The sequence below is a fragment of the Telopea speciosissima genome, chromosome 3 (genome assembly GCF_018873765.1).
Source record: "Telopea speciosissima isolate NSW1024214 ecotype Mountain lineage chromosome 3, Tspe_v1, whole genome shotgun sequence".
NCBI lineage: Eukaryota > Viridiplantae > Streptophyta > Magnoliopsida > Proteales > Proteaceae > Telopea > Telopea speciosissima.
In genome coordinates this window covers 27,128,829-27,156,473 of record NC_057918.1, presented here as the reverse complement: position 1 = coordinate 27,156,473, position 27,645 = coordinate 27,128,829, and the positions used below count along the sequence as shown (strand labels likewise).

General features: G+C 38.0%; 2 protein-coding genes across 4 annotated transcripts in view; both read left to right on the top strand.

Annotated features, from left to right (window-relative positions):
* LOC122654446 (beta-galactosidase 17) overlaps nt 1-12,795 on the top strand; it is a 72,292-nt gene extending 59,497 nt beyond the window's left edge. For both annotated transcript variants that reach the window (XM_043848533.1, XM_043848532.1), the window contains 5 exons: nt 659-709; nt 2,668-2,833; nt 4,798-4,943; nt 12,178-12,243; nt 12,410-12,795. In XM_043848533.1, the coding sequence (XP_043704468.1) occupies nt 659-709; nt 2,668-2,833; nt 4,798-4,943; nt 12,178-12,243; nt 12,410-12,505 (525 nt within the window). In that variant the 3' untranslated portion in view covers nt 12,506-12,795. The remainder of the gene's footprint in view (nt 1-658; nt 710-2,667; nt 2,834-4,797; nt 4,944-12,177; nt 12,244-12,409) is intronic.
* Nucleotides 5,081-20,528, top strand: LOC122654448 (translation machinery-associated protein 22-like). Of its 2 annotated transcripts, XM_043848537.1 has the most exons (8): nt 5,081-5,094; nt 15,398-15,657; nt 15,814-15,912; nt 16,112-16,173; nt 17,503-17,584; nt 17,705-17,772; nt 17,861-17,944; nt 20,178-20,528. In XM_043848537.1, the coding sequence occupies exons 2-8, from the start codon at nt 15,510-15,512 to the stop codon at nt 20,232-20,234; spliced, it is 600 nt and encodes a 199-aa protein (XP_043704472.1). In that variant the 5' UTR covers nt 5,081-5,094; nt 15,398-15,509; the 3' UTR covers nt 20,235-20,528. The 2 variants fall into 2 exon arrangements, with proteins under 2 accessions (XP_043704472.1, XP_043704471.1); XM_043848536.1 differs by lacking the exon at nt 5,081-5,094 and having other exon boundaries at nt 15,382-15,657.
* Nucleotides 20,529-27,645: the final 7,117 nt, after the last annotated feature.

Here is a 27,645-nt window from a genome sequence, read left to right as displayed (position 1 = left end):
TTCTTGGTTTTGAAAATCTCAAGAGTTCCTTGTTGAAGGGGTGCAGCACACTATGCTGCTTTCTATCAATATCTGGCCCTAGTTGAATGAAGATGATGAGAAATTAGGGTCCATTCTTCTTAAATCAGCACTGCTATGGAGTGAAAGATTGATTGCAGAAAAAGGGATTGCAGATTGAAGCTTGCGGTCAGGATTCTGGACATTTTTTTCTCCCATACGTGATGTTAAATTAATTCACATTCAGCTGGTGGATGATTCTTAAATTTTGAAGACAAATTGGCCCATCTTGGAGAATCACTCGATCAGATTTTTAAGCAGATGTGACCCACCCAGCCCCCCCCCCCCCAAAAAAAAAAAATACAAAAATAGAGGTGTGCTCCATATATCGATGGTAGGTGTGCCTGGGTCCTTTGCAATTCCGTTTTAGTTCTTTACGTTTGCTGATAAGTTCAATACAACATGGTTAGAGATTAAAAATACTAGAAAATTTGTAATTGCATTGAGTTGTATTTGGAAATCAGAATGAATTACATCAATAAATCTCAAGATGAAATTCATGGACATCTGCAATAAAATTACATAATTTTATATTGACTGTAGTTCTACATTTATGAAAGGAGCTTCTTTTATGTGCTTTTTTTATTTATTATGTTACTAGGTTGAAAACATGGGGCGGGTGAACTATGGACCATATTTATATGATCAGAAGGTAAAATTCCTGTGCCACTGTTCTTTTAGCTGTCTTAAATGTGTAATGTTAATAAACTTCATCCATTTTTTTGACAAAATATTTCTTTCTACTAGATAAATTTCGTAAGTAATTTGGTCATAGTTAATGCAATTCTGGAAAAAGTTAAAACTGTAACTGGTTCCAACAGCTGAAATTCATATGGAATTTTTTTATACACTGGCCGCAAGATTATGGGATGAGATATTGATGCTGATATTCACAGTAAGAAATTAAGACTCCTTAACCTTTTGCTTTGTGCTGTTACCAACAACTTATTGCATCCATTTTGAAGGAGCTGTCCACTTGTAAAGGATCTCTATGACAGAACAATGGATATTGTTGACAATTGACACAGTTCAGAAATTTGAGAACTAATGAAGGGCCTAATCCAAGCAATCTGAAATCTTTAAGGGCCAATTTTCAGCAAAGATTCATAATATTGTTTTATACTGGATGTATTTGACTTTATATGGACTACTTTCCATGCTCAGAAATCCTGAAAGTGATTTAAGCACTTTTTGTGTTCCTAGAATGAACTTGACAAACTGACTGTTCGAAATGACTTTCAGAAAATGGATCGTGAAATTGATGACCTAATGTAGGCAACTTTTTTTTAATCTTTTTTTTATTTAAATAATTTTGTAACTAATGAACAGATTTATTAAATCGTAATAGAATTAAAATGGTGATGGCACAAAATTGCTTTAATAGTAAAGAAATTAAAAATAAAAATTGAGGAGAAAAAGATCCAAAACCATCATTACTCCAGAATGGAGCGAATGTCTATGACCAATGTTAACCTACTCCCTATGCCACTTCTTTTTAGAAAACATCATCCTCTCCAAGGGGCTCCAACCATGAAGGAATCCCTATAAATACCTCCACATGTACACCTACTTCACAGCTCACAAGCTATTAATAACTATGAAGTTTCAAGCTTTTTCCCCTTTAAGCCCGAAGAGTTGAAAATTCCACCAGAGCCAGTTAGTATATAGTCCATAGCTTGCTTTATTCACATTCAGTTCATGTGAATATGTGATCTTGGGCTCAATGAATGGGTGATCGAAGTGTTTACTGTAATGGCATCAAAAGCAAGGAGTTTTTACTTTGAACTATTGCTCATTAACTTGAATCTTGGTGGCACTGCTGTCTACATTATTTCCTCTAGGTTAAAGTAACTAGTCATCTTCTAAGCATTGAAGACCATCTTAAACTAAAAATCTTGGGGACACCATGCTGCATCATCCGTGGGATGAAAGAATTTTTGTTCTGTTGATCTTTTTAGGATATGTGAGATTCATCCATGTCTTGGACGTTGGATTGGCCTTTTCACATATTACTGAACTTGAATGTATTTCAAGGTCTACTGTTTTGATCTCTTTGAGAATCAACTTATTAAGAACCAGTTATTTTATTGGATGAAAACAGTAGTGAAGCTGGTGGAAGTTGTTTGACTTGTCAACTGGTTTCTTGACCTTCTTCGTTTTTTCGCCTCTTCAAATCTTTTGCAGCTTTTTTTTTTGGGTGAATTCTTCTTTTGCAGCTTTGGTTGGAGCTAGAAAGCATTCCTCATTGACCTTATACACAATATTTCCTTTACGTGTTGGTTGGAACTTTACATGTTCAATGAAAAGAATCCATTTTGGAAGAATTTTGCAAGTTCGATCTATAGCCATCATTTGAAAAAAATATATGTATGCTTCTTAGAGTTGCAAGAGCATATGACAAAACCAGATTGATTACTCCTTTCACTTGGTAAAATTTTGGGTTCAACTCAAAAAATACATTTTTGTCCTTTTGTTCAGTTTACATTGTCAATGTTCTAATATTATGAAGTGATTCCTTCACTCCAAGTGGTTGGGATAAGGTTTAAATTGAGTTGATTTGAGTCTACTACTTATTCGCTTCAAATGGTTGGTTTTCTGTTTTCTTTACAGGGGATTTTGTCTTCTGTTTTTCTAGGCGGAAATATTCTTTATGGATGGAAGATGTTTCCTATTCCTCTACACAATCTGAATAAGCTTCTGGAAGTCAATCCCATTGTACAAGTGGGGGATCAAAGAACCTCTAAAGCTCTCCGGAAGAAATTAAAACATCACTACAGTATGTTCACAACTCAGACTTTAAAAAATGAAAGTATATAGAATGTAAGCCTGGACAACTTGAACCAGACGTTAGCATAACATTTTTTTGGGAGCTAAACTGGTTAGTTTACTTTTAGACACATACTATTTCTTCTTTCATTTGTATACTATTTCTGCTTCTTGCTTTTTGTGATAAGAATCTCCACGTGATTGTGAAAAAATAAAAAACTTCAAGATGTTTATACATACGGAAAAAGGAACACATCTTTTTCCTAAGAACATCAGAGTTATGTTCTTTCGTTAATCCTCCCCACTACCTCCCCCCCTAATGCAGAAGCCGACCTCAAACCAGGGGAACCATCGGGAGATCGTTACAGCCAGGATCAACACAATAAAGATGAACAAATTGAATAATTGAAACTTTTATTGCCTTTTTTTTATCCTGTTTACATATGAAAGAAGAACATAGAAAAGGACAAGAAGAAGAAGAAGGGGGTATAGATAGATGTAGGGGGTAGGCCATCTCAGCCTTGGGTCTCTCACCCACAGCTATTTCAGCTGTTGAACACAAGTTTTCTCAGACCAAACACTTGCAAGCAAGCAATAGAAATTCCATTAATCAAGTCTGAATTCAAGTACAACTGGTGGGGCCTATTTATAGCTTTGCCTAAGCTTCACAAAATAGGAAGTCTCAAAAAAAGAAACTAAATGAAAATAGAAACGAAATCTAACTAAAAGGAAACAAAGGACTGAAATAGAAACTTAAGAAAATTGAGACTTCTAAGTAAAAGCTAAGCCTACTTACTAAATCTGAAATTAGATACTAGTACTAACTTGCTAAAACTGAATTTAGAAACTATCTAATCTCCTATTACAACCAAACTAGAAAATAGAAACAAGTTAAACTAACATAGCTAAACAAAAATAGGAACAAAGCTGTCCATATAAGCCCCCAAATCACTGTTCACGTGAACAGTAATTTTTAAAAAAAAAAAAAATTTCTTTCTTGGTCTCTTATCTTCTTCATTCTTCTCTCTGGGCTTGGGCTGCCTTAGGTGATGCTCCATCGAACCAACAAAAACTTGCCACATCCTCAGACCAGGCTGCCTCTCACAGCAGTCTATTCCCACAACCTTGCTGGGCTGGTTTTGGGGTTTGTTTCTGCGGGTACATATGGACTTGTGATCGTTTTTAACTGTTTTCAGTTTTCCCTAGTGTTCGCTACCGTTTCACCTAAAAGCTCGAACTGTTAGGGAAGGGCAGTGTAAATGTATACATCAAAACTCTCCCGCACATGTAGACCAAGATCCCATGGTCCTTGCATGTGGAACTCACGCGGCATTTCCTTCACATGGCACCCAAGGAGAAGAAATGTCGGGAAAACTCTTCTGATGCACTTCCCAGGAGTCGAATACTTGACTTCTTTGCTCTGATACCATGTTCGCTACCGTTTCACCTAAAAGCTCGAACTGTTAGGGAAGGGCAGCGCAAATGTATACATCAACACCTAGTTTTCTCAAAGTCCCCCCCCCTTCGTTTTGGTGGTAAGTTAGGTAGGTTTCAAGGATTGTTTGGCTTAATGATGCCTTCAACATAAGGGATACTGAGCTGTGCCAAAAATTGCTTTCTAGATAGTATTTCTTATAAAGGCAGTCAATCATCATGAATTGGAATCCTTGGTGGAAAAACATCTTTCAAAAATAATATTAAGAAAAAGCAAGTTACTACTTCTCATTCCATTCAGTAGGTTGTCTGAGATTCACCTGGCATTTAGCAAATTATGGTGGTGGATATCATCAGTCTTTAAACTGGCTTGCTATTGCTAAGGCTCTTTAGTGGGTGTGAATAATGATGATGATGTCTGGGTTTTTAGCTGATAGCTCATTTATGAGTCCAACTTACAACCAAATTGAAAGAATAATAAAAATTGTAAGGAAAAGATGTTGATAATGATTAGATCGCCTATCTCTTTATTTTTTGCAGAGATGACCTCTAAAGAACCAGGATTTTATGAAGGGAACTTCTCTATTGACACCTTAAATGAAGTTAAAGACACATATTTATCATTCAGTGGCTGGAGTAAAGGGATTGCATTTGTCAACGGTTTCAACATAGGAAAATTCTGGCCGGTAAAAACTATTCCTTCATATCCTTTTTAGTAATTTCCTTGAGCAAATTTGGGATCGTGTTTGATGATTCACCTCTCCCCTAGACTGAAGACTGAAGAGGCAGTCAATATTCATTAGTAATTCTTTTTAGAAGATTTTTTTCCTTGTAAAGGTTTCTTTGAGGAGGCTTTAGAAGCTATGTTCATATAATTACTTCCAAGTGTGATTTTTTCAAGTATGGTGATTAAAGATTTGTGGTTCCAAGGATTTAAGCTTTTTAAGGACAGCATATAAGCAATATCAGGGTAATCCTGATTCTTTCAGAATTCTTATGTTCCATTTCCATATAATTTTCTCCTTTCCCCCTACTCTATTTTTCTGTTAAAGTTGTTTTGTTGTTGTATGATTGAAATCATTGTTTCAACAACCATCCTGTCGCAAATTTTGTGTCAAGCATAGTTGTCAAGGCATCGCCTTGGCAACAAGCCAACCTTGAGGTCTAAGGCAACCTGTCACTTTATGTGCCAAGACTCCCAGACCAGAAAACTTGTGATCTTGCCCTCCACATGTAAACCCCTCTTCTTTATTTTGACCTTTACAACCCTGCACACCTACACACATTTATGAGATGAATAGATGATAGATACCTGAACATATGGCCTATGATATAACATATGGTGCTAGGCCTTTACAACCCTACACACCTATACTGCTGTGGCTCACCTTGTTGCCTTTGACAACTCTGGTGCCGAAGAACTTTTGCATGGGGGCCAGTTGTGATACACTGCCAAACCAAGATCATACAGTGCTGAATGCCCAATGTTCATAATTGTTCATGACAATGGCTGTCCCCTGTCCCTTTTCCTGGGAGTTATTCTCACATGTCAACTTTTGGATGTGGAAAGGTTGATCCTTGTAACAGTCCTTTCCACCAGTCCTTGCAATAAGGTCTGTTTATTTATCATTCATCACTGTGATCTCAAACTCTGTTTTACTGAATTTATGCCTGCTGGTTCCATCACATGCAGATCATCTGACTGCAGTGTTGCCACACACGCTGGACTGGGGGACATTTGCAGCCGCATTTATTTTCCAAACCTTTGTCCTGCAAAATTATGCTTCCACATGATTGTGCCTTGTCTCCAACATTATATTATTTTACCACACTTTTTACTCTATGCATGGGCCAATCCACTTTAAGATAGGCTCATAATAGTAGGCTCATGACTTTGTTTCCCACTTCACAACAGGTGCACATGCGCTATCAGAGTCAGACTCATGTGGACTAGGTTTGATCTCAAAAATGTAAAATCACACCCTCCAACCATTAACGTTGATCAGAAAAGCTGAAAAGCTCAAACCTTGTGATGAATTTGGGGAATTGAACTTATGTCAATGAGACACAAGCCCTCTTTATTTATAATAGAATGATGTGAAGTACAAGTTACAATAATGCCCCTAGGGAAACATAAATTAACCCTAATAGACAATTCTGCCCTTGTACCCATATTACAACACTCCCCCTCAAGTTGGTTCATAGATATCAGACATGCCCAACTTGCTAACAATAGGAATAAAACTCTTAACATTAAGCCCTTAGTAAACACATCAGCTAAATGAGCATCTGACTGAACAAAGGGAACACAAATAACCCCTTGTTCCAACTTCTCCTTGATGAAGTGACGATCAATCTCGACACTCTTTGTTCGATCGTGCTGAACTAGATTATGTGCAATGCTGATTGCTGATTTACTGTCACAGTAAAGTCGCATAGGCTCAACAGAGGCACATAGATCCTGAAGAAGACCTTGTAGCCAAAGAAGTTCACATATGTCGTGAGCCATAGCCTGAAATTCAGTTTCTGCACTAGACCTAGCAACTACAACTCGTTTCTAGCTCTGCCAAATAACTAGGTTGCCACCAACAAAAGTGCAGTATCCTGAGGTAGACCTTCTATCATCTGGGCAACTGGCCCAATCTGCATCAGTAAAGGCCTCAATATGCAAATGATTGTGAGGAGAGAAAAGAACACCTTTCCCAGGAGCTGATTTCAAGTTTCTCAAAATCCTATATACTGCCTCCAGGTGTGTTAAGTGTGGATTATGCTTATACTGACTGACTTCCATAACAACAAAAGCTATGTCTGGTTGAGTGTGGGATAAGTATATTAGTCTTCCAACCAACCTTTGATAGCTACCCTTGTCAACTGGTTCACCATCCTTGTTCTTGAGAGGAGAGTTAGGCTCTAAAGGTGTATGTTCTGGTTTACAACCAAACATTCCTGTATCTGATAGTAAATCAAGAGTATACTTCCGTTGAGAGAGGAAGATACCTTGAGAAGAATGGGTAACCTCTATCCCAAGGAAATATCGCAACTTACCCAAGTCTTTGATCTCAAACTCTGTTCCCAAGTAAGTCTTCAGTTGAGATATCTCATCAACATTGCTTCCAGTAATAACAATATCATCTACATAGACGATCATAACTGTAATGTGTCCACCTCTCTTCTTAGTAAACAAAGTATGATTTGTATTACTCTGTTTATAGTCAATAGACACCATAGCTTTATGGAAGCGTCCAAACCATGCCCTGGGTGACTACTTCAAACCATAGAAAGCCTGTTTCAGCTTGCAAACCTTCCCGTGAGTTCCCTGTGACGCAAATCCAGGAGGGATATCTATATACACCTCCTCTTCAAGTTCTCCATGGAGAATGCATTCTTGACATCAAGTTGCTGAAGATCCCACCCTAGTTTGACTGCACATGAGAGGATGACACGGACAATGTCCATTTTTGCTACTGGAGCAAAGGTCTCCTGATAGTCGTTCCCATGTGTCTGAGTGAATCCTCTAGTAACCAGCCTTGCTTTATATCTATCCATTGTTCCATCTGCCTTCTGCTTGACTGCAAAAACCCATTTGTAGCCTATAAGTTTTTTTCCCTAAAGGAAGATGTACCAAGTCCCACGTGTCATTCTCATAGTTGTCATGACGTCTAGGCTATCCAAGGCGTTGGAGAGGATCCAAACCAAGGTGATACCAACAAGGCGTCCAAGGTGCCCACCTAGGCAACGCCTTGACAACTATGGTCATTCTTCCAAGTTCCAAGAGCCCTCATCTCTTCATTCATTGCCTCTTTCCATCTTGCAGTAGCCAGTGCTTCCTGCCAGGTGTTAGGAATAGAAACAGAGGACAGCGAAGAAACAAAAGTATAAAAGGAGGGAAAAGGGAGTTATACGAAACCACGTTAGAAATGGGATGCTGAGTGCAAGTTATACGAGGTTTACGAATAGCAATCAGTAAGTTAAGACTAGGATCACTAGGAGGAGACAACTCACTAGATAAAATGGGGTCTGTTGAAAGACTTGGATCCGGTAAGGACGGTTGGCTAGGTGCAATGGTGGCGGTAGTGCCAACTTACTTCTTATTTCGATTACAGACAAGAACCTTTAGCGGAGAAAAAACAGGTGGCTTCCCCTGGACCGTGGGCTGTCCTTGTTCTTGTCCTGTCGTACCTTCTTCAAGTTGCTCCCCTTGGACTGAAAGTTATTCCTGTTCCTGACCTGTCACACCGAAGTATCTTCCACCATGGGCACATCTAGAGAAGCTATTAAGGGCACATCTTCCCTAGGAGACAACTCCCCCTGAAGAGGTACAAGAGAAGGATAATAGGCCTCAGATTCATGAAAGACATCATCCATGGTGATAAACAACTTCCATGAGGAGGGATGATAACATTTATATCCCTTCTGTATGGCAAAATAGCCGAGAAAAATACACCAGAGTCCTCTGGGATCAAACTTGCCACATACATGATGATTGCGAGCAAAGACTACACAACCAAACACTCTAGGTGGCACAACAAAGGAGGAAGAGCCTAGGAATATCTCAAGAGGGCAGCGGGATGCCAACATCTTGGATGACATCTGCTTGATAAGGTAGGCTGCCAAGAGCACTCCATCACTCCAATATTGGGGAGGAACATTCATGGCAAACATGAGGGAGTGAGCCAATTCCAATAGATGGCGATTCTTGCATTCAGCTACACCGTTCTGTGCAGGAGTATCAACACAACTTGTCTGGTGAATAATCCCATGTTCAGACAAATATGACTGAAACGAACCATCAATCTACTGGCCATTATCAGTGTGAAGGATTTTGACCTTGGCATCAAATTGTGTCTGAACCATCTTATGAATAACTGAAAATATGGGAGCACATCGCTCTTTTGTCGTAAAAGATAAATCCAAGTAGTTTGGCTAATGCACTCAATAAAGGTAACAAACCACCGGTATCCAGAAATAGACATACACCAGACAGTTGTATCACACCAAAAGGAATCAAACTTCTGTTAGCAGAAACAGGATAGACAGATCTAGTTTGCTTTGCAAAATTGATAGCATCACAAAAGAAACTGTTTGGATTACATTGCTTAACTAAATCTGGGAAAAGCTTAGATAAATAAAGTGCCTAGAGGAGGGTTACCGAAATGACGATGCCACCTATGTAACTCCGATAAAGTAGAAGTAAAGGAACCAGGGAGAGATGCCACAATAGTCAAAGTTGATGGAGAGCCATCAAGCAAGTATAAACCACCAACCGTCTTACCACTGCCAATCGTACGTCCCGTTTCCAAGTCCTGAAAAAGACAATGAGTGGGGAAAAAGGTTACTTTGCAATTAAGATCCCTTGTGAGACTTCTAATTGAAATAAGATTAGTAGAAAATTTAGGGACATGTAAAACAAAAGAAAGAGATAACAAAGAAGAACATTTGATGGAGCCCTTCCCTGTAACAGAGGAGAATGAACCATCAGCAACATGGACTTTATTGTTACCTGACTAGGGAAAATATTGAAAAAATTGATTAGAAGACCCAGTCATATGATCAGTGGCACTTGAGTCGATTATCCAAGGAATGGATACAACTGAGGCACAGGCCACCGAAAGAAATACCTAAGGGAGCAGGAGATGAATCCGAGAGCACTGGCAGGGATGTAGGAGAGGCGGCTCTTGCAGATGGTACTGATGAAGAGGAAGAGTCTAGCCTGGACATCAGACGGCGCAGAGTCAGTAACTCCTCCAAAGAAAGTGATGAATTCGTAGGTGCATCATTAGATGTGGAATGTTGCGCAACCACAGAATTGGGTCGACCCTGTCAACGTTCGCTGGAATTGGGAGGATGCCCATGCAGCTTCCAACACTTGGTATGACATTTTTTCCCACAATAATCACATTTTACAAGTACTCGATCAGGTGCAAGAGGATCAGTAGTATCACGAGAAAGACCCCCACGAGATGGAGTACCTGAACCAGAGTAAAGGGCGGACCGCTCCAATTGCACAGGATGGAGCATAGCAGTGCAACGACTGTCTTCAGATTGTACCATGGCATAAGCCTGCTCAAGAGATGGGAAGAGATCACGATTCAGGATATGAGCCTGAATCTGATCAAACTCAATATTAAGTCCAGCGAGGAAGTCATAGACCCAAAGATTGTCCTCCCATTTTTTGAATGCAGTGGTATCTGTATCACAAGTAGCAGAAAAACTACCATAGAAATCCAATTCTTGTCACATACCTCTCATGGTAAAGTAGTATTGAGATAAGGACATCTCCATTTGTTTGGTCTCTTGAATCCGGGTCCGTTATTCATAGTGTTGTGCATTACTACCAACCTGAGAGTATGTATCCTTAGCAGCCTTCCAGTTCTCTGCTGCAGTATCAAGGAGGAGATAGCCCCGAGCTATGGTAGGATCCATGGTGTTGATGAGATAAGACATCACCATACAGTTATCTGGATCCCATTTATTCTGAGAAGGACCAACAAAAAAAGGCTTGACAGAAATCTCCAAAGATTTAGGTCATAGCAATGTAAGAGACCCTTGGTAGGAAAAAACTCACCACCAGGGGTGAAAAAAAGGGAAAAACAAGGGGGGGAGGGGTGGCGGTGAAAGAGGATGGTGGTTGGTGGTGATAAAACTGAGAGAGAGGGAGAGTTACCATTAGAGTTCGGATCCGAATGTTGATCTTAGCTCTACTACCATGATGAATTTGGGGAATTGAAGTTATGTCCATGAGTCACAAGCCCTCTTTATTTATAATAGAATGCTGTGAGGTACAAGTTACAATAATGCACCTAGGGCAACATTAATAAACCTAATGGACAATTCTACCCTTGTACCCATATTGCAACACTTTGAATTGGGTTTCAGTGTGGGGTTAGGCTTCAACAGAGTAGCCCTAGGGTGAATTTTAATCAAATTTAGCAGTGGTGAATTATAGAGCTAATTATACCACGCTGTTGAGAGAGAAGCGAGTCTCACATACTTTAGGTGATCCCAGTAAGAGTGTATTGACAAGAAGGAATGGTTATGCAGATGGTGATGTAATGGCAATAAGGAATGAGGTGAAAAAGTGTACTTGATACATATTAGTACTTTGAATCAATAGGGATAGATCTGAGCTCCTGGTGCTCTGTTCTGCTAATGGTGATCCTAAGAAGAAAGTAGCTGCAGGATAGGAAATATGAAAACTGGTCAATCAACCTAATTGTAACATTTGTAAAAATGGGGTGGAAATGAAGTAGTGAGGTTAGATGGTATGGTAATATTTTATAGTATTCAGTATGTAGGTTCAATCATAAATAAAGGAGAGTTGAAAATGAATTTTCCCTTTTTTACTTGTAGAATTAGAGCGGGGTAGTTGAAGTGGAGAGGTGCTTCTGTAGTGTGTTACATGATAGAGAAGTAAGAAAAATTCTCTAGGGCAGCTATAAGAGCGGCAATATGTACGGAGCTAAATGTTATGCAACATAGAAACAAGTGAACACTATCTAAACAAGATAGGTGTAGGTGAAATGAGGATGTTTAGGTGGATGGGTGGCAAAACTAAAACAATAAGATAATAAATGAAAAAAGTTTGAAGTGATATAGGAGTGGTAGGAGACAAGTTGAAAGAGTCTCATTTGAGGTGATATGAACTCCATTTAATTTGAGACGAGGCTGAGTTGAGTTGATTTGAGTTGATGTGGTCAATTAATCAATTCCTCAGTATAAATGTCATGTGACTCGAGCTCAAATTCATAAACCATCAATTTGAAGACCAATCCACTGACCTGGAAATAATAACTGATTAAACAACCCAAACTAATTTATTATTGCTTTAGTTATTTTCTATATATTTAATGACATTGTGCATCCTAAGATAGTGCTTTGTTCATTTGTAGTGTCTGAAAACTGTTGAATGTCTGTTTGCAGTCACATGGACCACAATGTAACCTTTATGTCCCTGGCCCAGTTCTTCAACGTGGGGAAAATGTTGTGGTATGAAGATCAATTGCTTCTTTGAAGTTTTTAAAACTGAAAGTATTTTTTAATTTCTTGTACTTATATCTTCCTAAGCACCTCTCAATACATTATATCACAGTTCTTAATGCATTTTCCTTCTCAAGGGATGTTGTCTGACTCTCCTCTGGTGACCATTACACAGGTCTTATTAGAGATAGAGGATCTGAACCCAGAGCTTGTGGTCATCTCAGTGGATCAGCCAGACTATGCATGCAGTTCAAAAGTACACCAGCTTTGACACCATGTGAATTATACGTTCGCTGAACACATGCTTGTAGCGATGCCCTTTTACCATTTGATTCATGAACTGTGATAGAGAACTTCTTGGTTCTACCTTGTTACTGTATAACCAAGCTAAGCGGAATCAGCTACGTCATTCAGTTATGTCAGCTTAGGAGGCTTTCATTGGTACTTTTCATTGTTAAGATCAGTTCCTAATTATTTAGGGCTTACTCTTGTACTCTATAAATATAACTCAATTGTAATCTCATCAACATAGTATAGTGAAATGCCCATTACTTTTTATCACCTAAAAGACATGTCCTGGCAAACTGGGCACAAGATATAACTGACATTCACTTTCATAAAAAATGTTCATATCTTTTTTAAATAAGGTAGGAGTGAAGTGTTCTCATCTACTGGTTCTGGTTCTTGTTGAAGAGTATGGTAATGGTGTGGCAGGCATTTTAGTGTTACTGACAGTGTGAAGTTTTCTCCAACAGAGAGGTAGAACTTTCATTAATCGAGCATGGAACCAGAAATCTGACGCTAGGGCTAAGTGTGCACATTGTAACGGTTTTGGTTCGGTTCAAGATGTAATGAACTCAACTCGAAACCAAACTGATTATCAGTCGGTTTCAATTTCCCAAACCAAAACTGATTAGGAATCGGTTCCTAGTCGAGTTCCCCTTTACAGCCTCTTCACACACACACACACAGGAATCAGTGTTGAAAAATCTGGAAATTCTGACATTGCAAGAGTGTGGAAGTCCATTGAATTCAACAGTAACAAAACTGCAAGGAGAGAGAGAGAGAGAGAGAACAATAGATAGAAATAGAGGATCAAAATTGTCTGTACTCTCAGTCACTCTCTCTCTTTGTCTTAAGCTTCTTTCTTGATAAGGAATATTATAATATCTAATCAGTTCATTGGTTCCTTACCCCCAAAAAAAAAAAAAATTCAGTTCATTGGTTTATCAGCCTACAATTGACGGTTTCTCAATTAAAAGCGAAATCCTATTGATTATTGGACTTTAAAACCAAAATCAAACTGATTATTAATGGTTTGGTTCAATTCGATTTAAAACAGACTGTTTTGGTTCTATTTATGAGTTCCGATTCCGAATTGATATCCTTAACTAGGGCACTCTTAGCAACACTCAAAATAAATAAAATTGGGCAAAACTTATATGAAAATTTTTTTTTTTTGAGGGGGGGTGTGTTGGTTGTAAAGGCAAAACTTATATGAACAGTTTAGGAAATTTGGGCATGAAAATTTTGAGTTGCTTTACTCACATGTAAAATTTAGGGATGTAAATGGATAACTGAAAATCTGTATCCGGATCTGTGTTTGAATCCGTTTAGAGGTTTTCGAATTTAGAATTTTGGTTTTCGAAAATTATCCAAATCCGTCTGAAAGATAATTGGATTTGGATTCAAAAATTTCCATTTCGAATTATATAATATTCGATTAATTTAATATCTGATTGTAAAATGCTATTAGTTTAATATTTTTGTAAAAATATCTAATATGTTACTACATTACCATTATTATAAACACTTTTATAAGGATATTTTGATAATATGTCTAATCCTAAGTCCTAATTCCTAAGTCCTAATCCTAACCATGAGTCGATATAGGTCAAATTTGTTTACTAAACCGATAATTTATTGGATTGGATAATATCCGATAAACTTCTGAATTCGAATATGATATTAGTTTCTAAAATTCTTTCAGATCTTCAGATTATGTCATTTAGTAAACATACTTGAATTCTCATAATAGTAAATCCAAGCCAAATCCGATACGTTTACATCTCTAATAAAATTCAGTCTAAACAAAAATCGAGAATCAGATTGTTGAATCGACAGTGATTGATCCAATATGGTCGATTCACACCCAAAACCTTTAGAATTTCCCTGTTTTTGGATATCTGGACCGATTATAGGGTCGTAGGAGGTCAATTCCCACCAATCCTGATTCGATCAAGTATCGGAATTGTCACTGTTTCTCCGATTCACTGTTTCCCACCTTGTGTTACTGTACAACAACAACAACCATAACCTTCTCCCAACTAAATGGGGTCGGCTGCAAGGATCCAAAAGGGTCGGGGGGAAAAAAAAAAGAAGAAGAAGAAGAAGAAGAACAAGGTCTAAGCATTAGTCAAAGCAGCATCCCAGGAACATCCCCCTACGAGGGATCGACTACACGGGTCCTTGACCTCCAAACAACTCTATCTGTGGTCATACTAGGATCGAGCCCTACCATATGCATATCCTTTCTTAGCACTTCTCCAATAGTCGTTTTAGGTCTGCCCCTATCTCTTTTAGTTCATTCCAAATGAATCTGGTCACTCTTTCTTACTAGTGCATCCATGGGTCTCCTTTATACATGACCAAACCACCTCAAGTGGATCTCACGAAGTTTGTCCTGGATTGGTGCAATTCTCAGTTCGATTCTAATACAAACATTCCTTACTCTATCTCTCCTGGTCTTACCGCACATCCTTCTTAGCATCCTCATCTCCGCTACACTCATCTTATCTATATTATTCTTCTTAATTGCCCAACATTCTGCACCATAAGTCATCGTTGGTCTTATTATTGTCCTGTAGAATTTTCCCTTAAGCTTAGGCATGCGTTTGTCACATAAAACTCCTAATGCTCCTCTTCATTTTAACAATCTTACTTTAATTCTATGGAAAACATCATCTTCTATATCACCTTCTTTGTTAAAGGTTGACCATAGATATTTAAAGCATTAACTTTGTGGTAGCTCTTGCTACATTTAAAGCATTCACCTTGTGTTACTGTATGAAGGTCAAATAGTTTAACATATAATGGAGCAGTTACACGGTTAGACCCACATTCCCCACTTTATAGATTCCTAGTCCTTTCAGAAATTTCCAAGCTGAACCTACATTTTTTCCCCAGAACGCTTTACTGTAAGATCGCAGAGATTCGAAAACAAAGGTAGCGTTTAAGCATTGGCAAAAGCAACAGAGACTCAGTGGAGAGCTTCAATGGCGGAGAAGCCGCAACCGGTTCGCGTTCTATACTGTCCGGTTTGCAGTCTCCCCGCAGAATACTGTGAATTTGGACCAGATTTTGAGAAATGCAAACCCTGGCTGATTGAAAACGCTCCCAAGCTGTATCCCGATCTCATTAAAGGTAAAAACCTTCTTTTGTTTTGTCTTATTTGATCTGTTGTTGTTGTTTTGAATTTTGGGAAGTCCAAAATCTGGATCTTTTCTATTGGAATGGCGTTCGTCTTATACTCTCCTCTGACGTTGGTATATTCATTTATTTAAATTTTGATAATTTCAGAAGCAAATGAGAAGGAAGCAGATAAGGTTTCCGCACAACTCCAATCGGTTGGAATTTCTTCCGCCGGCGTTGATGGGTCCGCTTCTGCTGTTACTCCAGGTTCTCGTTGTTATTAGATATCCTTTGTTTATTTAATTTGTCTACTTAGTCTTGTTCTGTGCCAGTTCAATTAATGGCCCTCTGAGTACCAATGTTTGATTAGCCTTCTCTTCGGCTCTGTAAAACTCTTTGAGGAATTGATTGACTTCAGCCTGGAAAGCTAAAGTGACATGCTTAGGCGTTCTTCTCTTTTGATTAGGAGGCACTTCAACATCGAAGCAAGAAGTAAAACGTCTTCCTGGTGGAAAGATAAAGAAGAAAGTAAGAGCCTGCATATTTTCTTCAACAAATGAATAATGGCATAATATATAATGTATTGGCAAAACATCTACCTTATTGTATTTGTGTATACCAATAATCCTTTTTGACATGATGTCTTGTATTGCAATATTTTCCTTTCCTTTATTCTTTTTTAGTGTCAAGTTGGATTGATGAATCATCTTTGCCTTTACCTTCTATGTTTGTTCTGTATATGTGCATGTCTTTTGTATTAGGTTTTGCATACTTTTGAGAGTTGTCAGTTTTGACAATGAACTCTAAATGTGCCATAGCTCTATAGCTTTCTTTAGGTAGATGCTTCTCTCCACTTAGTTGTAGAATGCTGGTTGCCCAACATCCATGATGGTGTTCTGCTGGTGTTACTATGGTGCCTTGGTCAAAAGGACAGGAGGCTTAATGACATATTGTTATACTGGCCATTCATGGAGAAGGGATATTCCTATAGAACATGGTCTGGGATCTAATTCTTTGGAAATTGAAAAAAAAAGAGATTATTTGATGGAACATATAGAAATCCCGCAAGACTGTGTCAATATGTTACTTCCGTTATAATTGACTGCTTCATGGTTTGTGACTTGTGAGGAGTTTAGGAGAGCCAAGAGAGGATTTTGAAGATGAATTCCTATCATTGCTCTAGTCCTGGCACTATTTTCACAATGAATGTGACCAGCCAATATTGTAATTATATCTGAATGGTCGACACTGTAAAAATTATTCGACCTACATTAATGAACTATTATTTATCAAGAAAAAATACCCTACTGTTGTCTAGTGCCTGTGTGGGATTGATGAGGGAAAATTAGACCAGTAATTTAGTTGAAAAGAAGTGGGTCTGTTTATTAGTAGTGACATTATGAATTTAAGTTAGAATTTGGGTTGTTAAGGGGTGAAAGGGATTTAGTGGTTGGTTGGTTACTTTATTGGATTCAAGTTTATATAGTTCTTGGACCAATGGATAACAGCAGCTAGGATTAGGGTTTTGTTCCAGGGGTGAAAATTGACTTTGGGAAAGAGAATTGCGATTTGCAGTTGGTTGTATGAAGCTGTAAGGGATTTGAGGGATCGCAAGGTCTCTAGATTGGACCTAATCTGGTTCAATATGTGTAGAAATGCTGATAAATTAGTTGTTTTGTTTCCTTACAGAGGTGTTGTAGGTCATGCTTTAAGTAGCAGTAGTAGTACAGTTGAATGATAACAATGAAAACAGTGACAACTGCCTCCAATATTCTCTTTTCGATTTTTATTATTTGGACATGAATGTTTAGTAGTGATTGATAGAGTGATGCTATTCTTGATGGATGCCTTTTGTAGGATAAGCAAGAAGTTGTTATCGAAAAAGTTGTTCGTAACAAACGCAAATGTGTTACCATGGTGAAAGGACTAGACCTTTTCGGTGAGCAATGCTTTTTGATTCTTGTCCATCATGTAATTCAAAAGTTTATTAGGAAGATATACTGTTATTAAAAATTTAATCATGAATGTATTATTCAGTTTATGGGGAATAATGTTTCAGGAATTAAACTCAGTGATGCTTCCAAGAAACTCGGGAAAAAATTTGCTACAGGAGCATCTGTTGTTAAGGTGCATAAGAACTCCATGTGTTTGTATGAATTGTTTCTTGAACCCTTCTTTTTGCCCATTTCTTATATATGAATTTTTTAAATTGTAGGGTCCAACTGAGAAGGAGCAAATTGATGTCCAAGGAGACATATCCTATGATATCGTGGAGTTCATCACAGAGACCTGGCCTGATGTAATTCACTCTGACCATCTTCTTTTGTAATATGTCATATACTAAGTCTCACTGTCTCACATGTTTAGATGTAAAGTCTCTTAACTTGTTGTATGACAGAGTCAGTCTGTTATATTCCATTACTGTACATGCATTGTATGATGGAACTTTGGCTCAAAGTGCAGCTAAGATACACATAAGCATTTAATAATTGACCCCTAACAATATTCACTTCTAAACTTTGTCTCCATATATAAGTTTATTCTGTAGTAAGAGGCCTTAGATAATAGGTATTTCCTAAAGGTACACTTTAAACCTTTTATGTGGTTTCCACTGTTCTGCTAGTGTCTCCTACTTGGATGGACATTTCATGTGTTCTGTTGTAATCCTTGTTTATGGCCCATGCTTATGGGGATATATTCCAGTTTCCCTTGTAGAAATTTTTTACATGATTTCCTCGGTGTTTTTCTGTGCCTTCAGTTGTCTCCTATGTTGGCTCCAAGTAATGTGTTATGTGACTTGTTTCTGGCCTTTGCTCATGGGTATAACCTTCAGAGACTCATGTAGAATGTGTCCTTGGTTTGTCTGTGTGTGTGCTTGCATAATGTGTTTCTCTTGTGATATAAAGTCACATTTTATGTGGGTGATGATGTTTCCTTTTACAATGGATGTCCCTGAATTCTTACAATGCTATCACTTTTGTAGTATAAGATTGCCAGTGCAGTCAATTGAAGTTCAATATAGGTTTCTGCGTTAATAAAGCTTTGGGACTTTGGGTATGGTTGCCTGGAAGAGATGAACGTGCCTTCTTTGAATTAAGTGATCCTGGGGTTTGAGTTTATTTTGTATTTTCTTTATGTGGGTTCTGTTTAGGGGTTGTTATGGGATTTTTCTTTGGGGGTTTGGATGGGTGTTAGGGTATGGGGATTTGTTTCTGTTTTGGTGGGGTGTGGTCTATTGTGCCATTTCTCTTTTTCTTGCTTATGCTTTTGTTTCTTTTGCTTTTAGTGAAGGTCTCTTCTTGCTACAGATGAAAAATAAAACCTCTGTTGTTGTGTGGGAATTTAAGTTTTTTGAGTTGCTATTGTGCTGAATAATTTTTAGGGGTTATAGAAATGACTTCATCATATGCATTGATTCTTTGAGCTAACTGAAGCTTGTATCCATTTTATTATAATATGTTCAATGCTTCAAGTTCGCCGATCATTGGAGCTTGTGCGATGTTCCATTCCTACTATCTTCATCTCATGATGTATTCTGATGCTGTTTTTTTCCCAATATGACTTTATGATTAGAAATCCGGCAATGGCTTCTAGAGATAACTAATCTCTAACTTCTTTAAGTGATTTTCATTTTCTTAAACCAAATATTATTGCAAGCAAAGCATTGAAAGCAAACTAACATTCTCTGTCAACAACATTGTGGCGGTTAATTTTCTTTATGTTTAGCCATATCCAGTTTATTAGGATAACATAATACCATAAAAAATTATTTCAGAAAACCTCAGTTCCGTTGACGGATGAGACAATAGAATTTTCTGTCACCTTGCATCACAATCATTTAAAGTAGAACTAATTAACTCCTGTGTTCAGAATTTAAGTTTTGGAATTTTTGAAACTGTAATTTCATTTGGGCATTTACTTCTTGTGGAAAACTTGCACTTGTTTATGGCAGTTCTAGTAATGGGGAGTTACTGATGCTTGGCGCTTTAGTTAATAGTTACAATAGTTGGTTATTGAAGAAAAGCAAAGAAATCTCTTGAATATTCCTAGAGTAAAACCATTAATGGGAAAGAAGAATAATATCTTCTGAATTTATTTGTGATCTGACAAAAAAATGATATTGCTTCATATAAATCCATTTCATCAGGCAATTCTGAACTACGAAAAAATTCTGATGTGTGGGAAACAAATAGGATGAACTTATTATCATGTGGAGATTCAATTTATAAGTTCATATATGCTCATTTGATTTCTACCAGCATGTTGTTGGGAAATGGCTTTGCTTGAGATCTATGCCCATCAATTATGTTGTAGCTAAGCATTACTCCTGATGATTTTATTTATCATTGATATGTTTAATACTATCAAAAGATACGAAGGCTTTTGTGCTGTTGTTCTCATTTTTCATGTTTTTTGGGTAGCTGGCGAGGTAGTGCAAAGCTAGAACTTGGCATTTTTTATGAATTAGTTGTCTTCGATCCATCCAGATAATTGCAGACATTAAATAGGTGTCTCTTCTCTGCCTTTTTCAGGTGCCAGATACTGCTATTTATTTCATCGAGGATGGCAGAAAGGTGGCTGCTGCATAAATTGGTGTTTAAGAAGAATGTTGGTGCTGACTGTTGACTGGATGATATAATCTTTTTTGCAAAATATCAAAAAAAGGGGCCATTTGATCTTCCACTCCAGAGAGTTACTTACTTCTCACCGAATCACGGTGCTTTTAAATAGACAGGTTTGGGACCTGTTATTTGACCTTGTTGCTGGAGATAAACATGTTTTTTGCAATTTAAATGTTTGTAGAAAAACGATGGATGTCTTCTGTACATAGACGTCAGTTCTTTTTATTGCCTCATGATATATCTTAATATGTGCTTGATAAAGTTTTTTCCAAAATGCAGATTATAAGTGACGGTCATGGTTATTTTTTCTTCACCATGGTTGTAAACCTGTCTGGATGGGGACACTTTTTCTCTTCTTGATCCCCATTATAATCTGGGAAATGATATATGTGTTAACTGGAATGGCATTTCCAAATTAAACCTGTATTGTTCAGCATTCAGATAGTCTTTGGATATATGGAAGTGTTTGTTCTATTTTGTTTCATTTCAGGACAACCGAAGCTCGGTATGTCTTGTCCTTTGGAGAGTATAATAGTTTTATTTGTATGGGCAAAAGATCTGCACACCGTCTGTGTATGGATTTTTTCACATGTTTAGACATATAATCGTGGGCCCCACCCTCTCTCTCTCTCTCTCCTCAAAACCCTATATTCTACTATTTGTAATGTGGACCCTCCATTCGCCTGAATTAGTACTCATATGTTGGAGGGAACCCTCCCCCTATTTATTTATTACTTGTTTATACATTTCAAAGAGGGATTTATTGTCTTAATTTTCATTTCATAAGCTTCTAGCATTTTGCCATGGACATGTTTAGCAAATTTGGGTTCATAAACAATTTGGAATTTGAAAAATCTGAATCTAATTAGATTTGCAAGCTCAAAAAAATGTGATCGAATTTTGGAAAAAAAGAGGGCAACAAGAAAAAAAAAAGTTGAAAAAAATGTTCATTTTAAGAAAACCCATGATTTATTAAAATCTTAACATTTTATCATAGAATTATTTGTGAATTGTTTTAGATGAACTCTATTTTTTTTTCCCTCTAATTCTTTTCAACCAAATTATTTGGGTTTGCATGGTGCTCTCTCAGATGTGCACTGGACCTGCAATGGGGGATCATGTACTGGGGGCGATAAAAATCCGTTTGAGATGGAGTTATTCCAAACAGATTTTTTGCTGAACTATATGTGAGTTTTTTAATTATGACCTTGGGATTGTGTTGGAATTCCAGCCATGGTTGAAGTGGTGGATGCAGCAAAATGCTACTATAGTAACTGGATGAGTTTTCAGGGTGCGAATATTTACAGGCTTACCCATTTATATTGCTTGTTTACCTTGTGTTCACTCTTTCACTGGAGATCAGAGTTTGGCATCTATGATGTTGTACCTGGGGTAGACAGAAGAGAGATTACCCTAACGTTTTAAGTGGAATCTCTCATGTTTCTACAATCGTAGCAAAACAGTAGGGTCCCAAGGGGATGTTCTGTGCTCAGGTCCAGGCTGTGGAGATGGGGTGTAGCAAATTTCATGGCTTTTTTGTGTCAAAACTGCTGATGAGTTTGGTTTGTGGAGCATTGGTTCTTAGGCTGTGTATAGCAACGTTTCTATTCCAAATTAGTATTTCTGAGTTAGAAATACTTTTTGTGTTTCTATTCAATTGGAAGGCTTCCGTGCAAAAAAATATTGTATGGTAAAATTAGAAAAAAAAATAAAAATTTCTGTCACTTATAAAGGTGGGGGAAAAAAAAAAAACATATAGAGAATGCCTATTAACAGAAGTATGTTCTATTCTGTGGTGGTAGTGGCCTTGGAGAGTTGAGCTCATGAGTCAGGTTTTTTGGGTTAGATTTTGTTACAAGTTTGTGTTTTTATTTCTTATAAACAACATCAAATCTATTTCTCTCCAATGATCAAGTTCATTCAGAGAGGGGAAAAAAATAAAAACAAAAACAGACTGGTCACATACATGTTCTGTTCCAAATTAATTCAAAAAAAAAATAAATAAATAAATAAAAACCATTACCAGAACACAAAAACTGTTTCTTTTAAACGTTGCCATACATACCTTTATTGGTCATTTTAGTAAGGCCATCGAAATGTTACTAGTCATTCCAGTAAGCTGTGTGTGCCTATCAATAGCCCGTCCATCCTTCACCACTTGATCGAGGCAGAGGCTGAGGGGGATGTGGGTGTGACACTTATGGTTGAAAAGAGCTCTTTCCATCTCCTTGAGAATGAATGCTCGAAGAGAAATGTTCATGGTTTCCATATATGCAGGTTTTTCATAGTGAAACGCTAGAAGCTTTTGTGTTTATGAGTCTAGACTCCAGAGTTGGGAAGTCTCTCAAGTCTACAACACCACCTCCCAAAGTGCTCAAGGGAAGTCCCTATTGTCAATCACAGATTTGCAGAATCCCAACTTTCTTCTTCACACCAGTACCTCCCCTCATGGGGTCCCGACACCCACCTCACACTGATTTTGATCTAAAGGTTGAATCCCCAGTGGCATAGAATACATTCGCCCACATGTCCTCTCAGGTTTTGGTATTGAATTCAGCTGCTGTTATGACGTGTCAACTGTTTCAAAAAATAAGAATTGGATCGGTTGAATCGGCTGATTTGGATCATTAGACGTGATCAATCTTAATTTTGGCCATTCTGCAGTGGCCTTTTCTAGAGTTTTTGTTGACGAATGCAGGGTTTTTGGTCTAATTCCAACTGATTCTGTTCGGCAAGGCTGGTTAGACACCGATTCCGAGTTTCAAATTTTCAATTCTGACTTCCTAGAGCGAATGTACTAACAATCATCGTGAGGCTGATATTGTTTATTATCCAAAATATCCTTTATTGAACTGAAATCTACACATAGTGTCAGTTCGTGTAAATTATGCATTACCCTTAAAAAAATGGACAATTCCTGATTATCCAAAATATTCTAATGAAATTTGATTTCATGAACAAATTATGCTTTACTTTTTTGTTTTCTAAAATATTGAAAACCCTTCTAATAAGATACGGTTTTGGATCATGAAAATTAATTTGAAATGACAAATGGATGAGTGAATTAGATATGGGGAGGTCCTCTGTGCAAGCAGGGTAATCTATACGTGCCCTCTCACATTTAGTTTTTATAACTATTATGTTTCTTATTTAAACAAACTAATATAATAATACATTTGAAGTGGTGTAGTATACGCCTCAGGCTCAGAGAGAGATACAAGTGTCCTCTGCTACTCAAACACTACTCAAACAGAGAAACTACTTGGCATGTGTTGCTTTTTTGTCAAATTTTTTTTTGGTAACAGGCTTTTTTGTCAATTTACTAAACGAATTTGGGTTGCGGATCCCTTGGGACTTCGAATTGAGTTCTTGGATGCTTCATCTTTTTTTATTTTTTATTTATCCCTTTTTGATAAAATTCTAAAAGATTTGAGAATCTCTGCACTAAGGATGTTAGTCTGCTTGTGTCCATTTTTGCCATTTTATGTTACTTTATCTAGTTGGCTAGGAATCAGAATGCTATTTCTTCTTCTAAACCTATACCTGACTCCATTCCGCAGAATATTAATAGATGGATTAGGGATCTTGCTCTGTGGGAACCTAGTAAGACTTGTAGACAAGATTCTGAAACCCCTTCCTTTTTTCCAAGCATGTGTGTTCACTATCATCTGTGATGGAAGTTTTGCAATAGAAACCAAAGAGGCCGGATGGGAAATGGTTTGTGTTTGACCTCTTTAATACTGCACTAATGGACTTTCGTTTTGTAAGGAACACACAGGATCCGAGGCCATAGCCATCTTCAGTGGATTGTAAAGAGCAGCAGAGCTGGTTGCCAAAGATATGAAACAACCCTGTGATAGGGCTGGTTAATGGCAGGGAATGAGGACTGGCCCTGGGAACTTTTTCGTACTTATGGGATATCAAATTGGCAGATTATCTTCTCAGATTCTCTGCCCGATACAGTTCTCTAGTGTCTCTAATCAGAGGGGGTTGGATTTCACCCTGGTAGTGTGTTTGGGCAGGGGGTAAGGTGGTCATTTTTGCCCTCTATGAGATAAATCGGACGAACTGTATCGGGCAGGGAACCTGAGAGGATAAAGATCTGTTCTAAAAAATTCTCTAATATATGAAACAACCCTGTGATAGTCTATTTAGCTCATAATTTAGTTTTTAGAAACCCGTACTTATAAACTTCATCTTTGTGTCAGAGACAATGTTTGTAATTTTCTTTCTTTCTTTATGTTTAGTTTTCTTTTTCGCACCCAAAAAATAAAAAAGAAGCACAAGGTTTTTGAGATCGATTCCAATCGATTCTAATCGGTAAGGTTGATTCAACTCTGATTTCAAATTTCAAATCCTTGATCATGTCAAGTTGTATTTCAATTTTGATTTCCCCAAAAGTAATGAGCTATCAACCATCATGAGACTGACATTGTTGATTATCCAAAATACCCCTTATTTGAATGAAGATCTAAATTTAACGCTATAAACAATTATCCTTAAAAAAGGATAATTCTTGATTATCCAAAATACCCTTCATAAAATTGGATTCTCATGTATGATTAATTATGTTTCACTTCTTTGTTTTGTAAAATATTAAAAGTTCTTTTAAAAACAAATGTTTTGGATCATGAAAATTAATCGAAAATGACAAATGGATGAGTGAATTAGATATATATACTTAAGTTGATTGGCATATGATTCATGAATATTGTTCTCGAGAAAATGACATGTGGATCGCACTAGCATTCAATTTATGTGAAATTAGTAGATATAACATAATCTTTTTGCCGTTTATGTTAATTTGATCTCATAATAGAAATCTCCCCAAAATCCTTCAATTCGTTCAATCCAGAATAGAATCTTTCCCCAAGAATGGCCTGCTTGCTTCCTTTTCTTAAACCAATACTATCTGAACCAGCCAAAACCCCTTCACCACCCGAACTAAACGCTCATCATCATCACCACCACCTTCAAAACCAGCGCCATCAGACCCACATGCGTAACCTCCTAACAAGAGCTTCCAACGACCTTAGGAGCACCCCTGCAAGAAGGAATAATAGGGGAGAATGCTCCCAACCCCTCCCTAACATTACCTCACACTCCCTCACCCTCAATTGAGAGTTTAGCCAGTGGTGGCTGGCGGAAGAGAGAAGACTTCATGCATGTGCAAAATAACATTTCCTTTGTGTCGGTGTTAATTTGTATCTGGTTTCTTATTTTTCCCTATGGATATGGCCGGATAGTAAAATTTAGATATCAGAATTCTATGGAAATGGAATATTGAACAATTCTGAGAGAATGGAGCAAACCAACAAGCCAAATATATTTATCGAATCCAGTACGATCAAACCCTTCTTGGGGTGTGTCAAAGCATGGACGTTTTAAAGATGGGGCTTTATTTTATCCTAAATACAAGGAATCTATACTTCAAATTCGTCTTGGACTTTTCGAGAGGGAGAGGATTACCAAATTTGTGGTGTTTCGAGGTTCCTTTTCGGTTAATAGTGCCTACTATTTGCTATCAAATCAATGACTAATTGAAATAATGTATCGTGTGATCAGATGTTGCACTTGAGGGAGTCTGCTGATGTGCCTTTGAGTATATCTTGAACATCAAACAAAAAATTTGAGGCTGAATTTTTCGGTGAAGAGCACAACTGGGGTCACAGAGATGCAAATCTGCATTCTTCATCCCAAAATCGATATTCTGAACCAGACAACAATTACTAGTGTGGGGAGAAGTCTTGGGATACTATTCGGTAAAGTAAGGAGAGTCTTTCTCAGCCTCTCTCCCCTTATTTTCTCTTTAAGGAGCCACCCTTGTCATTGTGTACCGAACCAAGTTTGGCAACTTTGGAGGCCTTGAACCATAGATGAATCGAGGTTGAGCCTCTTTGCCAACGTTGTGGTTCTATTGTAGAATCTAGTGATCACATTTTTATCCACTGTTCTTTAGCACGGTCAGTTTGGTTTGGTTGTACCCTCTCCTTCATTATCCCAAATATCCATGAGTATGCTATCCACCGTTGGATCCAAGATTGGAACGCTCTCATTCAACATGGCAAGAGTTTTTATAAAGAATTCTCATCCCTCTGTGAAAAGTACCGTTGACATAGCCTAACAGGTTGTGACCACGTAACGGTAGGAGAAACTGCGCACGCCAAAGGAGAAAATTGGTGGCGCTGAGTTTGAGCAGAAGGGACGGTGAAACATTCATGGTGTCCAGTGGAGTAACATAAATTGTAGCGGCGAAGTGGGTGCCAGAGATAGCAGATTCCATGGAAAACACAAAAAAGAAGAGCAGCGATGGATTCATGAGACTGAACTATGTATGCTCTTGATACCATGAGGAGATGAAATGAACTCACACACTAATAGTGTGAATGATATCCTTAATTTATGAAAGAATCCTAATGGGATATATATACAAGTGTTACATTATAAGATCCTAGATCTTCATGAAATAGAAACCCAATATTGGGTGACATAAAAATTGTACATGTATATTCAGTCCTAACTGATTTGCTAGACTTACCATAGCTGGACGAATCCTTATCACATGTATATCACATGTGATAATAACCGAGAAAGGAAGGTAGGTGAGGTAGGTGATCTTTCTCTCATTCCACCCCCTCAAGGTGGAGAATCGGGTAACCAAATCTTCAGCTTGTCACGTAGACTTTCAAATCGGGTATGGGCAAGCGGTTTGGTCAGTGTATCTACGATTTGATCCTGAGATGATATGAATTGAACCTGAAGGTGTTTCTTTGCAACCCCGTCCCAAACAAAATGGAAGTCGATCTCTACATGTTTTGTGCGGGCATGGAAAACCGGGTTCGCAGACAAGTAATTGGCACCGAGATTGTCACACCACAGAATCGGTGGGCCAGAAAGTGGATAGCCAAGTTCAGTGAGCAAGGACTCCAGCCAGATCAGCTCGGCAGATGCATCGGCCAGAGCTTTATACTCCGCTTCGATGGAGGAGCGCGCAACTGTGCGCTGTTTTCAAGAAACCCAAGACATAAGGTTTTGCCCGAGAAAAATGGCGAAGCCCCCTGTGGATTTCCGATCAGACCCATCACCCGCACAGTCAGCGTCTGTGAAGGCCTGGAGACACTTAGATTGGGACTGCTCAATCAATAAACCGGCGGACTGAGTGCTTTTCAAGTAGCGAATAATCCGCTTCACCAATTTCCAATGCTCCTCGGTTGGAACGTGCATGAACTGACACGCACGATTAACAGTAAATGACACATTTGGCCTAGTAAGAGTGACATATTGTAAGGCCCCTATTGCCGATCTGTACTTGGTTGGATCAGACATTGGCACACCCCCTGAGTCAGAGAATTTTGTAGTCGCGGCCATGGGCGTTTTC

Coding starts and splice junctions, on each gene's coding strand:
- LOC122654448 (XM_043848537.1), top strand. CDS start 15,510: ATGGCGGAGAAGCCGCAACCGGTTCGCGTTCTATACTGTCCGGTTTGC. Junction 15,658..15,813: donor GTATCCCGATCTCATTAAAG/GTAAAAACCTTC, acceptor TGATAATTTCAG/AAGCAAATGAGAAGGAAGCA. Junction 17,773..17,860: donor CAGGAGCATCTGTTGTTAAG/GTGCATAAGAAC, acceptor TTTAAATTGTAG/GGTCCAACTGAGAAGGAGCA.